The 15470-nt window shown below is 39.9% G+C and overlaps 1 protein-coding gene across 1 annotated transcript in view; it reads right to left on the bottom strand.

The window, feature by feature from the left end:
• Nucleotides 1-7287: 7287 nt before the first annotated feature.
• SHOC1 (shortage in chiasmata 1) overlaps nt 7288-15470 on the bottom strand; it is a 110997-nt gene continuing 102814 nt past the window's right edge. Inside the window, exon 23 of the mRNA XM_058302542.1 lies at nt 7288-7656. Within this exon, the coding sequence (XP_058158525.1) occupies nt 7556-7656 (101 nt within the window). The 3' untranslated portion in view covers nt 7288-7555. The remainder of the gene's footprint in view (nt 7657-15470) is intronic.

Genomic DNA, 15470 nt, shown 5'->3' with positions numbered 1-15470 from the left:
CTGACACCTGCCAGCAGGGCACCCTGCCTTTTGGTCCCTAGCAAGGGCTGAGCCAGAACGTGCAGGCTCCTTCTGTGGGCCAGCCCAACCTGCTGGGACAGTTTGCGCCAGGCAGGTGCTCTGCTGGGGCAGAGCTCACCTACTTTGTCCACTGTTCCCAGGCTCCCAACAAAAGACTTGCCTCCCGGGAAGCGGACTTGGCCCAGTGGTTAGGGCGTCTGTCTACCACATGGGAGGTCCGCGGTTCAAACCCGGGGCCTCCTTGACCCCTGTGGAGCTGGCCCATGCGCAGTGCTGATGCACGCAAGGAGTGCCTTGCCACACAGGGGTGTCCCCCGCGTAGGGGAGCCCCACGCGCAAAGAGTGCACCCCATAAGGAGAGCCGCCCAGGGCGAAAGAAAGTGCAGCCTGCCCAGGAATGGTGCCGCACACACGGAGAGCTGACATGGCAAGATGATGCAACAAAAAGAAACACAGATTCCCGGTGCCGCTGATAAGGATGGAAACGGACACAGAAGAACACACAACAAATGGACACAGCAGACAACTGGATGGGGGAATTAAAAAAAAAAAAAAAAAAGACTTGCTTCCCAATACTATCCCTGAGGGACAGTAGCAGGAGAGGCTGCTCCAGGACCAGGCGGGATGTGTCCTTAAACAGCAAGCATCAATGGAGAAATGAGGTCAGGAGGACTTGGATACTTGTACTCTATTTGGTGAAGAAAGAGAGGGAGTATTGATAGCTCGCCCTGAGGGCGGTCCTTGGTCTTTGTCCTGTGCAGAAATTCCTCCAGAAGTTGATCAAAGATGGGATGTAGGAGATCAGCGAGCTGGGAAACCATAGCTCTTACTACCAAAACTGGGCTTAAAGCTTATCTTGAGGGAGTAGGAGTAGCTCAGTGTTGAGTGCCTGCTCCCCATGTATGAGGTCCCAGATTCTATCCCTAGTACCTCTTAAAAAAAAAAAGAACTAAAGAAGTATCTACAACTGCAAGCAAGACAGTTCCATCCATCTGCCCCATGGGATCTAAGCCCCACCTCAGTTGGAAGCAGAGTGGGCATCACCGTCCCCAAATCCTCCTCAAGATTGGGGAATGAACAAACATAAGGGGGGAAAGCAACTATGGATTAAAGTAGACTTATTATTATTCTGGTAATGGAAGAACTTGTAGCATTAATATAAAGGCAGGGAGAGTGGAGGCACAGGGGATGTTGGAGGAATAGCTGTGGAGACTGGCGGAGTCTGAATGCAATTTTGGATTCCTGTACACGTTGTGTTTTCTTCTGCCAAGTTTTCACCTCTCACGAGGCCAAGTGGCAGAAACCTTCCTCCTGGTTTCTGACCTTACCCAGCCTTGAGAACCTCGCCTGTTGGAGGGAGGAACGGTCGTGTGCGTGGTGGTGAGCACTGCTCCCCCAGTCCGCACTGTCTTTTTGGTCCTTTCCAGCCGCAGGCTTGCAGGATCTTGTTTCCAGTCCCACTTTGGCTTAGTCTAGCGATCGGCGGTGGCCTCGGGCAGCCTGAGTTTTTACTTTATGTGCGCCCCCTCACATAGTGGTCAGTGGGAATATGACCACCACGAGGTAGGAGTGGGTGTTCCCGGATGGACAGCAGACCCGGATTCCGCTCCTGTAAACCTGGGTTACTATTTCTTCTCTGAGTTCATTCCTTTCTGGAAAAAACAAAACAAGAGGGCCTGCAAAGGGAGAAGAAGTTGCTTAGTTACCTAAGATCTCCCAGACCATCTTAGTGGCTTTGAGGAACTTGATTTACCTTGGCCAGTTTGTGGCCTTGAGCCCTCCTCACCCTCTGAAGTCTCCTAATCAGACTCCTGAAGCCGAGACGAGTCCGGTTGGAGGCTAGGACTTACTAAGCGTCAACTCTGTGTGCGCCCTGTTCTGGTGCTAGGAATAAATCAGAACAAAACAGACAAAAATCTCCATCATGGTATTTGCATCCTGGGGAGTCCTGGGAACTGGAAGGGGGATAGTGGGAGAATGACAGGCAGTAAGCAATACACAATGAAGTATTTTAGAAATTCCGTGGTAAAAAAAGAATAGGGTAAAGAGGAATTGGGACTGTAGGGGTGAATGCGGTTGTAATCTTAAACAGGGTGGTCAGATAGGTCTTATTGAGGAGATAACATTTAAACAAAAACTTGATGAAACAAGTGGCTATCTGGGGGAAGAACATTTCAAGCAGAGAGAATAAGCAAGTGCAAAAGCTCTGAGGCAGGAATGAATTTGAGGAATAATAAAGAGGCCAGTGTGACTGGAGGGGAGTCAAAAAACGAGAGTATAGGAAATGAGGTAAACCGGGTAATCTGGCCAGGTTACTTGGAGAGAATGAGGAGCAATTGGAAGGTTTTGACTAAAGGAGTGACAGGATGTGACTTACATTTTAGAAGTGCTAAGAGTGGAAGCAATTAGGCTTTTGCAATAGCTCAAATGAGAAGTGATAGTGGCTTAGACCAGCACCTTCCAGGGAGAGGAGAAAAACAGATTATGAATACTGGATTTGTTGATGGATTGGATGTAGAGTGTGACGCAAATAAAGGAATCAAGGATGAAAAAAATATATAAATATATAAAGGCAGTGGTCACCAGAGATTCTGAGGGGAGGGAAAGAGAAGAAAAACATGGGGCATTTTTGGGACATTGGAATTGTTCTGCACAAACAGTGCAATGACAGATATAAGCCATTATACATTTTGGTAAAACCTATAAAATTATACACTGTGAGGCATAAACCATAATGTAAACTGTAGACTATGGTTAGTAGCAATATTCAATATATATTCATCAACTGTAACTAATATACCACACTAATGAAAGATGTTTTAATGGAGGAAAAGTGGTGTGGGAGGGGTGGGGTACATGGGAATTCCCTATATTTTTGATGTAGTATTTATATAATCTAAGTCTTCTTTAAAAGGAAAAAAGGAAAAAAAAAAAAAAAGCTTATCTTAGTTTAGGAGCAATCCTGCCAAAGCTTTAGGAAAGTGGAATAGATTTTCAGAAAGTGGTGTCCACTCCCTCCACACCCAACCAGAAAACATTCTGTTGTATTTCTCCTTTCTGTAGCAGACAGTACCCTGCCCTGCCCCATCTGGCATTTATGACTGGAAAAAGCCACATAACATTATTGCTGTTCACACTTTAAATTCATGATCACTAGCTTAGATGGCCCTTAATATTGCCTGGTAATCATATACTCTATTTCCCTGATCTGTTCACTCGTTCATTCTTCTAGGTAGCTATTATATTTCATACCTTTTTTTTTCTTCAAACCTCCAATACCTCCTTCCTGATCCTCACTCTTCCTCACTTTCATATCATCAAAGTTGAAAATGGTGAGAGTCAGACATGGGTTCCAATTTTTCCTTGTGGGTTCTAGTCTGTCCTCACAATTTCTAGTTTATCTTTTTTCTCCCCATTTTGTGTCTAACTCTCCTTTGTGGCAGCTTTCTCAGATGACCTAAGATGACTTCAGACTCAAATCAGATGCAAAGACGGCAGTCTTGTATAGACCTTTTTTTTTTTAATTGCGGTAACATACATATAATATATATAAAACAAAATTTTTGATGTTAACCATTTTTAAGTGCACAATTCAGTGGCATTAATTACATTCACAATGCTGTGCTGCCATCACCTCCATTCAATTCCAAAAGCTTTTTATCACCCCAAACAGAAACTTGGTATACATTAAGTAATAGTTCCTCCAGTCCCTGGTAACCTCTAATCTATTTTCTGTCTCTGTGAATTTGCTTATTCAAGATATTTCCTAAAAGTGGAATCATACGATATTTGCCCTTTTGTAGCTGACTTCTTTCAGAGCATAATGTTTTCAAAGTTCATTCTTGCTGTATGTATCAGAACTTCATTCTATTTAAGTTGATTAACATTCCATTGTGTATATATACAATATATTTTTAAAAATCTATGTGGTAACACAAAATTTCCTGTTTTAACTACTACTGTATATACAATTTTGTGATATTAATATTTGCAATATTGTGCTCTCATCACCACCATTCATTGTCAAAACATTTTCATCACCTCAAACAAAACTCAAGAGATAACTCCCCATTCCCATCCCATCCCCTAGAAGCCTGTAATCTACTCTGTCTCTATGTATTTGCTTATACCAGGTATTCCATGTAAGTGAAGTCATACAGTATTTGTCCTTTTATATCTAGCTTATTTCACTTAACATGGTATCTTCAAGGCTTATCCATGTTATAGTATGTTTTGGATATTCATTCCTTTTTTATGGCTGAGTAATAATCCATCGTGTGTATGTATGTGTATGTGTGTATTTTCTATATGTCTGTCTTTATAAATCACAATTTGTTTATCCATTCATCTGTTGTTGAACATACTTGGGTTGTTTCCACCTTTTGGTGGAATGATGCTTTTATGAACATTGGTGTCCAAGTATCTTTGCATCCCTGTTTTCATTTCTTTTGGGTATATATCAAAGAATGGGATTGCCAGGTCATACAGTAATTCCTTCTTAATTTTTTGAGGAACCACTAAACTTTTCCACAGTGACTGCACCACTGAACATTCCAAAGAGCAATGCATAAGAGTTACACTTGTACACATGCTTGCCAACACTTATTACTTTCCATTTGAAAAATAATAGCCATCCTAGTGGGTGTGAAGTGGTTTGCATAGACTTTGAAAACTAGCCTCCACAACTGTATAAGGTCTAATACCTATAATAAATCCTTTATCTATATCATTCATAGTGGTTCTGCTTCTCTGCTCAAATCCTGATTGATAGAATAGAAACATTCAGAGGAAAACACCCAGTACAATCAGAAGAGAAATTCTGTATTTGTGCCCATAATCTCACCTTTTCTCCTGTTTCCATGGACAAGCACTTTGTGGTCCTAGCCAAGATTAAATCCTTCCTTTTCTGCACTATGTTGCATTCCCTCTCACCTAGCCCTCTCCAGGAAATCCATTCTCTTCATTTCTCCCTGCCTCCCTCACCCCTTCTCTTTTTCTCACTCTCTCCCACTTAGTTTTTTTTCCTCCTCAAGATTCTTCCCATCATCTTATAAGCATAGTAAGATTTCTCTATTTTAAGAATACTCTCTCTTGATCTCTTCTTCCTCCAGCTAATACCCCATGTTGTCTATTCATCTCTGGTTGTACTTTCTCAGTCTCCTTTTCTTTTTCCTCCATTTCCACCCTTGAACTTGTTCTGTATTCTCTACATTCAACAGTTTGGTAATCTTACCCAACTTCATGGCTTTAAATATCATGTATACATTGATTTATACCTCCAAACTTATTTCTCCCTATTAACCTAATCAAAAAGCCTACTCACTATCTCCACTGGGAAGCCTAGTCCTTGTCCCAAATCAAGTTCCTAATCTTCTTTCCAAATTATGATCCTCTTATAGTCTTCCCCATCAGTACCTAGCAATACCATTCTTCTAGTTTCTAAGGCCAAAAACTTTGGCACTATCCCTGATTCCTCTGTTTTCTTATGCCATACATCTAAACCACACATCTAAACTATCAACTGTACCTCCAAAATACATCGAAATTTATAAAGCAAAGAATGACAACCTTTTTATTCCAACTCTATGTTCCACTGTTAAAAGGTTGGGATGTATCTGTCTTTCAATCTAAATGTCCATTTGTGAGAGAATGGTTAAATAAATTATGTCACATTATATTAAGCAGCTGCTAAGAAGGATATACTTACCGTCAGTACTGCTATAATGTAACCTATGCCTTCCTAAAAATCACCAAGCTATGCAAAATCACAAAATGAAATCCACGGGATTTATGAAAAATGGGGTTAGGGACATAACATATGAAAACTTTGTCAGTGACATATAAAAATAATAAAATGGGGCCATAATTTTATAAATGTAAAATGGTTAAGAAATATATAAATACTATAATATATATAAGGAGGGTGTGGGACCACTTGGCCACTGTTGCAACTTATGAGTTATTGGGAGGTGGTGGAGAGTTATGTGAACTCCTCAGAGGGTTGTAACCCCAGACATGGATAGGTGTGGCTCAGAGTCCTCACGAAGTATAAGCACTTTGTGTATTCCTAACCATCTCATTTCAGCTGGGTATAATTTCTGTGTTCACACATGTAAGAAAATAGAAAGCTTGTATTATGCTCAAATAGTTCTCTAATGTATCAGTTGCTTTGGCACAAATTTGCATTTTCAAAGATTTTTTAAAACAAAAATGGAGTTGTATAATATACAGTGTTTTGAATACTGGATTTTTTTTCACTCATCATCTTATGGACATCCTTTCTTGTCAGAGGACATAGATCATTTATTCATGAACATACATAATAAGTATATAATAAAAGTTGTGAACTTACAAAGCAAACATGCATAACATCATACAGGGGTCCCATACATCAACCCTCCACCAACACCTTGCATTGTCACGAGATGTTTGTTACAAATTATGAAAGAATATTGTCAAAATCTTACTACTATACTCCTTATATTACATTTGGTGTATTTTCCCCCCAACCCACCCTATTATTATTTTTTAAATATATTTTTATGACAGAAGTTCTAAACTTACCAAAAAAATCATGCACATGGGCAGAATTCCCAAACAACACCCCTCTATCAACACACCACACTGTGGTGGAACATTTGTTATGGATTATGAAATAATATCATCCAATTATTACCAGGTCCATAGCGTACATTTGGCACACATTTTCCATACTCCCTCATTATCAATACAGTACATCTTTGACATAGATGCAAGAATATTAACATTATTACTATTAACCATAGTCCATAGGTCACGCCAGTTGTATTTTTCCCATGCTTCTCCACATTCCCATCACCTTGCAGTAGTGATGTACATTTGCTCTAGCTCACAAAGGACATTCTTGCATCTGTACCATCAACCACAATTCTCATCCACCTCTGGGTTTACTGTGCTTTTCAGTCCTTAGATTATTCTCTAGTATTCTGTCAATTGGCATTTACACCCCCATTTTCAGCCACAACCCCATTTATAAACCAGCTGTTACTCACTATAATGTGTTACCATCAACTCTGTACATTTCCACACTTTTACAGTAAAGCTAATTAAAACTTCTGTATACATTAAACAACTCTGTACATTTCCACACTTTTACAGTAAAGCTAATTAAAACTTCTGTATACATTAGTCCATCTCAGTTCTCCTCTTATCTCCTTTAAGAATCTACCATTTACCACCAGGTCTTGAAGATATTTTCCTACATTTTCTTCTAGAAGCTTTATGGTTTTTGCTTTTATATTTAGGTTTTGTATTCATTTTGCGTTAACTTTTGTATAAGGTGTGAGATAGGGGTCCTCTTCTTTTGGCTATGGATATCCAGTTCTCTCAGCACCATTTGTTGAGTGATATGTTATTAAATTTTAATATAGAAACACTGAGGACATCTAAGAATAATTGTGTTTTCTTTAATGTATAAACAAATCTTAATAATTTTGTTACTGGGTTGTCATAAAAAGCAACAGTATATGGCATGTAGCACTGTTCTTTTCCTTTTTCAAAAAAATCTCAGTCGGGTTTGTCCATCAACTCTACCAGGGACTTTTTCATATACCAGACGCCGTTTTTTGAATTGTGGTAGTTGTGAGTACATGAAACCTGTTAAAGAGAGAAACAGCAAAATCATTTTATTGCTGATAGTAATAAAGTGTACCTATTGGGTTGGGTTTTTTTGCTTTTCAAATGGCTCCTGTCTCTTAATCATGTATCTACAAAGTGTTAAAATTTTCAGGCTGGGATGAAATGATGACTATCTAAAAATTGCATTTTTAACATTAACGTACCTGTAACTAATGACTCAGTATAAAAATTTTTAAATATGCATTTTTATTGCTCATGACTTATACAAATACTTAAATCTTTGGATGATGAACTTCAATTTAGGAATATGTTTATATGCATAAATAACTGGGTAAAACACAGGGAATATTAATGATATGACCCTGGGCCCTCACTGTGAAGCCATGAGAGAGGCTGGACTGGCACCAGTAGTGTGCTGGTAAATGTTTAGCAATCAGCTCTCTGGGAATGGGGAGGAAGACCTGATTTGTAGTGTTTGCCCATTTCTGTGATGTAAATACCCCCATCATGGACAATTTCAAGTTACTAATGTGATGGCTTGCTACTGCCAATTCTAAAAATTCTTAAATTTATTTTACTATATATGCCTGGAGGCTCTCCCTTTTACTATATATGCCTGGGGGAATTATTAAGTAGGTGCGACCCAGGAAGGTGTGGAAGTTTGATATTATTTATGAATTCCATTCTAAAAATAGATATTGGACTGTGTTTGTAAACTGGTCTGTTCCTCTGGGCATATTAGATTGTATTAGATTCCAGGTTTCACTTTTACTTTATTAAATCAAGATTAGGGCTTTTATTTGACCATGTCATTAGGGCATGCATGGTTGAGTTCCCACCCCCTTGGTGGGGATAAAACAGACTCTCACAGGAGAAGAACAGCAAGGAAGAGAGACAGAGCTCATTAGACACGGCAGAGGCCCTGGGAAGAGAGATGAGTCTGATAGTCCGCAGCTGACCTTGTGGAGAGACCAGAGCAGCTGGACCCATAAGGAAATGAGCCCGGGGAGAGTGATGACCCTTCTGCCTGCCTATAGCTGAGACTGGAAAAAGCTCGGCCATGGAGCCTTAAGAGGAAGAAGGCTGAACCCTTGCAGACATCACTGGCCACCTTGTCAACACGTGGCAATAGACTTTGGGTGAGAAAATACCTCTTATGGTACCTTGAATTGGACTCCTTAGGGCCTGGTAACTATAAGCTTCTATCCCAAATAAATACCCTTTATAAAAGCCAACAGAGTTCTGGTACTTTATATTAGCACCCCTTTGGCTGACTAATACAGAAGGGTATCTATATATTATTAAATTATAAAACACAAATCCCAAGTTAATTAATACCAAATGTCCTAAGTAGGGAGTAGATGTGGCTCCAGTGGCTGAGCACCTGCTTCCCACATGGGAGGTCCCGGGTTCAGTTCCCAGTGCCTCCTTGAAAAAACAGAAACAAACAACAAGCAAAAAAAAAATGATAAACCAACTCAGGGAGCTGACGTGGCTCAGCAGTTGTGCCAGCTTCCCACATACTAGGTCCCAGGTTTAATCCCCAACCCCTGGTACCTCAAAAAAAATATGACATTGGTGTGGAGAAAGTGGCCATGGTGGCTGCTGGGGGTAGGGAGTGGGACGAAGAGATGTGATATGGGGGCATTTTTGGGACTTGGAATTGTCCTGGGTGGTGCTGTGGGCCAGTTACCGGACATTGTATGTCCTCCCATGGCCCATGGGGTGGACTGTGGGAGAGTGTGGGCTATGGTGTGGACCACTGACCATGAGGTGTAGCAGTGCTCAGAGATGCATTCACCAAGTGCAATGAATATCTCATGATGATGGAGGAGGTTGTTGTTATGCGGGGAGGAGTGGGGTGAGGGTGGTGTGGGGTATATGGGGACCTCATATTTTTTTTAATGTAGCATTAAAAAAATAAAGACAAAAAAAAAAAAAGCCTAAGTAGATTCACAGATGAAACCCTTCTTTCAAATTTTGTTTTATTAGAGAAGTTGTGAGCTTACAAAATAATCATGCATAATGTGCAGTATTCCCATACATCACCCCTCCACCAACACCTTACATTGTTGTGGAACATTTGTTACAGATCATGAAAGAACATGATCAGACTATTACTACTAACTATAGTTCATAGAGTACAGTTGGTATCTTTTTTCCATATACCCCTATTATTAACACTTTGTACACTTTGTATTAGCATTGTCCATTTGTATAGCTCATGAGGGAGTGTGCTCATATTTGTACTGTTAACCACAGTCCATCTTCTACCGCATAGTCACTGTGTTATGCAGTCCTATGCCTTGTACATTCTATCAAAAGTGCACAGAGTGGCCACAGATGAAACAACTCTTGAAGAGACTTCTCCATTTTTGAAGGTCTCTTAAAAATTTTGGATGGTGGTGATGGTAGCACAGCATTGTGAATGTAATAAATACCACCAAATTGTATATTTGAATATGGTTAAAAGGGGAGATTTTTAGGTTGTATATATGTTACCAAAATAAAAATTTAAAAAGCCATAAAAACTGTACAAAACAAACAGTGAATCCTAATGTATACTTATGGACTAAACAGTATAATTATAATATTCTTTCATCAACTGTTTTAAAGATACCGCCCTGAAGATGGCATTGGAATATGTTGGCAGGGCTCAACTCTGTCACACACACACACACACACACACACACAATGGAGGAAGGACAAAAATCTGTCCAAGGAACTTGCTTTGGGGCTCTGCAGACCAGGAGGGTGCTGTGCACCCTCAGGAAGGCAAGGGACAGAGAGACAAAGCCAAACCCCAAACCATGAGTTACTATTAACAACTGCCAGGGAGGGTAAAGGTACCCATCCCCCACCCACCCTCAAGGCAAAGAGCCTGGATAAAACCCGTGGCTCAGTGTAGCCAATTGAGAAGAGGGAGGGTGTGGTGGTGGGCAGAGAATGGTTTCTCTTCAGTGAATTTGGCCAGCAGGACCTGCTTTGAGTCTCCTCTCTGGTGGTACCAGAAACATAGGCAAGTTGAGGCTGAAAGTGGCACCTCCATGGAAAGATTTGCTGACGAGTGCCACCTGCTGGCTGGTCAGGAAACTGCAAGGAGAAAAACTGCTTTTAGGTATCTCTTGTCCTCTTGATCTGGTCTGCACCCCATTAGTGAGGCCCTGACCCTATTTTGATAACTTAAGCTAGGCAATGTTAAAGGCTTAGAATAAGTTGAACTAAAAATCAAAGAAGAGCCATGAAACAAAATCACAAGGTAAGGGAAAGAAATAAGAGTGAATTTACCACATATCTGATACCTAGACATCAGCAAAAAATTACAAATTATACTGAGAAACAGGAAGACATTGACCAGTCAAAGGATCAAACCTGAAATCCTGATGAGATACAGTATTTAAGACAATTAATCAATGATAATCACACTAATTGCTCCTAAATCAATTCAAAGAGTTGAAGAATATATGACTAAAGAGATAAAGGATATTAAGAAGAGTCTGGAAGGGAAGTGGATGTAGCTCAAGTGATTGGGCTCCTGCCTATCACATGGGAGGCCCATGATTCAGTTCCTGGTGCCTCCTAAAGAAGACAGCAAGCTGGCGCAGCAGGCAGGCACAGTAGCTGACCCAACAAAATGATGTAACAAGAGACACAAGAAGAAAAACATAATGAGAGACACAACAAAGCAGGGAGCAGAGGTTCCTGGTGCCTCCTAAAGAGGATGAACAGGGCAGTGAGCTGGTGCGATGGGCAGGTGAGGCAAACTGAAGCAACAAGATGATGGAATGAGAGACACAAGGAAAAACCATAATGATAAATAAATCAAAGCAGGGAATGGAGGTGGCTTAAGCTGTTAGGCACCTCTCTCCCTCCCACATTGGAGGTCCCAGGTTCGGTTCCTGGTGCCTCCTAAAGAAACAAAGAATATGTACAGACACAGCAAGTACAAAACAATGAGGGGTGCAGAGAGAGAAATGAAATAAATCTTTCGAGAAAAGAAAAAGAAGACACTGGGTGAATATAAAGAACAATTTGAAAGCCTGCAAAGGAAAGGAATAGAGCTTATGGAAATGAAAGACAGAATGGATGAGATGAAAATACATTAGATAGCTAGAGGACAGGCTGAAACAACCTAAAAAAGATCTCCTAGGGTTTAGGACACCAGCCAAGGGCCAATTAGGAGAGAGGGACAAAGGAGGGAGATCATGACAACAGAACTGTGAGTTGAAACCAGTGGCTGCTGCTGCTAGCACCATACCCCACACTAAAGACACTTCAAAATTCTCAGAACTCTAGGCCTGTCACTACAAAGGAAGTCCAGGGATCTACCACCCCAGGAAAGGGGAGAGAGGAGGACATAGCCTAAGGCTGACTCAGCTTCTGACCCAAAAATTTGGTCTGCTGAGTCCCACCAGCGCTTACAGGCCAGGTGGGACCACACAGTGGTTTGCTCTGGGAACTGGTGAAGAACTGGAGAAATCTGACCCTCAGTCTTCTCTTCTAGCTGGGACTGATTGTTGAGGAGGCCCATGAAAGGGGAGAGAGAAGGACACAGCCTAAGGCTGACTCCCCTTCCGGGCTGGGTGGGGCCACACCATTGTTTGCCTTGGGAGCAGGCAAGGGGCTAAAGGTATTCCACCCTCCCGATATCATTCTCTACTAACCAGAACTGATTGTTGAGAACTCAGAGTGGACTGGAAATATTTCCTAGCCAGGAGAAAGGAGGCGGCTGCCCAAGAAGGCTGGAGGATTGTCTCAGAGAAAGTTTGAATTACAAGGCTCCTAGCCACCAGACAGGAAACTCTATCAAATTGATCCAGTCTGTATTGCAAGAAATATACTCTGACCAGGCATCGAACTGAGCACTGACAAAGAGTGCCATCTTCTGGCTGACCAAGGAAGTGCATACTAGAAAATTAAAAATAACTAGGAGAGGCTTTTTCAGCCTCTACAGCCTCCCTCCCAAAGGCCCTAGGAAGTGAGTCTACAACCAATTACTGGGTACAGTGCCCAATTTTGAGTAACCACAGAGACAATCCTAACAATCCAGGTCAAGCCAAGAATCAAAGAGCAGGTAACACAGGTTCCTGCCACTAAATCCCTACAAAAGAGAAAAAAATTGAGCATCTGAGTAAACCACATCCTAATCAGATGCCTAAACATCAGCAAAATATTATGAGCTATACTAAGAAACATAAAAGACATGGCTCAAGAAAAGGAATATATCAAAGCCCCAGAAGAGACATAGAATTTGAGAGAACTAATCAGTGAGATGTACACAAATTTCCCAAATCAAATTAATGAGTTGAAAGACAATATGGTTAAAGAGATAAATTACTTCAAGAAGACATTGAGCAAGTGCAAAGAAAAATTTGAAATCTTGAATAGAAAAGTAACAGAGCTCATGGGAATGAAAGACACAATAGGTGAGATAAAAAACACACTAGAGGCATACAACAGCAGACTCAAAATGATAGAAGAATAAGTGATATTGAAGACAGAACAGCTAAAACTGAAGAGAGAAAAGAATGGAAGAAATTGAGCAGGGGCCCAGAGAGTTGAATGACAACACAAAACTCAACAACATACATGTCGTGAGAGTTCCAGAAGGGGAAGAAAGAGTGTTTGAGGAAATAATAGCTGAAAAATTCCCAACTCTCATGAAAGAAATGAACTTACGTGTCCAAGAAGTGCATCGTACCCCAATCAGGATAAATCTGAATAGACCTACTCCAAAACACATACTACTCAGAATGTCAAATGTCAAAGATAAAGAGAAAATTCTCAGAACAGCAAGGGAGAAGCAAACCATCATATACAAGCAACATCCAGTAAGATTTAGCACAGATTTCTCTTCAGAAGCCATGGAGGCAAGAAGATAGTGGTAAGATACAATCAGGATACTGAAAGAGAAAAACTGCCAGTTGAGAATTCTTTATCCAGCAAAACTAAGAGAGTTTGCAAAACAGAATCCACCTTTGCAGGAAATATTAAAGGAAGCCTTAGAATCTGAAAGAAAAAAGACAGGAAAGAGAGGCTTGGAGGGGAATATAAAAAGAAAGAAATAACAGAAAGGATAACCAAGAATAAAAAGACAGACAAAAATATGATATGACCTATGAAAACCAAAGAATAAAATGGTGGGTAAATAGTGCATGTACAGTGATATCATTAATGTGAATGAATTAAACTCCCCAATCAAAGGGTACAGGCTGACAGAATTGATAAAAAAACATGAGCCATCCATATGCTGCTTAAAAGAAACTAATCTTAGACTCAGAGATACAAAAGGGCTGAAAGTGAAAGTTGGAAAAAGATACTCCATGTGAATAGTAGCCAAAAAAAGAGCAGGGGTAGCTATACTAATATCAGACAAAACAGACTTTAAATGAAAAAAAAATTATAAGAGATACAGAAGGCCATTATGTATTAATAAAAGGGACAATCCACCAGGAGGATATAACAGTCATAAATATCTATGCATCTAACCAGGGTGCCCCAAAATACATGAGACAAACTCTGGGAACACTGAAGGGAGAAGTAGACATCTCTATAATAATCGTTGGAGACTTCAACACCCACTCACATCATTAGATAGAACAACTAGACAGAAGATCAACAAGGAACAGAGAACATGAACAATATGATAAATGACTTAGACCTAACAGACATATACAGAATACTGCATCCTAATTCAGTGGGTTATGCATTATTCTCAAGTTCCCATGGAACTTTCTCCAGGATAGACCACATATTAGGACACAATGCAGTTCTCAATAAATATAAAAAAGATTGAAATTATACAAAGCACCTTCTCAGCTCATAATGGAATGAAACTGGAAATCAATAATAGACAGGAAAAAAGTAAATTTGCAGATGTGTGGAGGCTGAACAACACACTCCTAAATAATCAGGGGGCCAAAGAAGAAATTACAAGTGAAATCAGTATATATATTGAGACAAATGAAAATGAGAACACAACTTATCAAAACTTATCGGATATAGCAAAGGCAGTCTTGAGAGGGAAATTTATAGCCCTAAATGCCTATTAAAAGAGAAGAGCTAAACTCAAAGATTTAACTGAACAACTAGAGAAACTAGAAACAGAGCAGCAAACCAATCCCAAAGCAAGCAGAAGGAAATAAAAAATAAAGATTAGAGCAGAAATAAATGAAATTCAGAACAAAAAAACAATAGAGAAAATCAATAAAATCAAAAGCTGTGAGAAGATCAATAAAATTGACAACCCCCTCGCTAGACTAACAAAGAAAAAAAAAAGAGAGAATATGCAAATAAATACAATCAGAAATGAAAGGGGAGAAGTTACAACTGACCCCACAGAAATAAAAAGAATCACAAGAGGATATTATGAGAAACTGTATGCCAACAAACTAGATAATCTAGATAAAGTGGACAAATTCCTAGGAATGCACAATCAACCTACACTGATGCTACAAGAAATATAAGAACTTAACAAACCAATCACATTTACCTATCATCAAAAATCTCAGCAAAGTAAAGTCCAGGACTAGATGGCTTCACAGATGAAATCTACCAAGAATTTCAAAAAGAATTAACACCAATCCTGTTTAAACTCTTCCAAAAAATTGAAGAGGAGGGAAAATTACCCAACACATTTTATCAAGCCAACATCACCCTAATACCAAAGCCAGATAAAGATACTATAAGAAAAGAAAATTATAGACCAATCTCTCTAATGAATATAGATGCAAAAATTCTCAACAAAATACTTGCAAATAGAATCCAACAGCATATCAAAAGACTTATACATCACAATCAAGTGGATTTTATTCCTGGTATGCAAGTCTGGT

Source organism: Dasypus novemcinctus, chromosome 8 (assembly GCF_030445035.2).
Source record: "Dasypus novemcinctus isolate mDasNov1 chromosome 8, mDasNov1.1.hap2, whole genome shotgun sequence".
Classification (NCBI taxonomy): Eukaryota; Metazoa; Chordata; class Mammalia; order Cingulata; family Dasypodidae; genus Dasypus; species Dasypus novemcinctus.
This window is presented reverse-complemented; position numbering and strand designations above follow the sequence as displayed.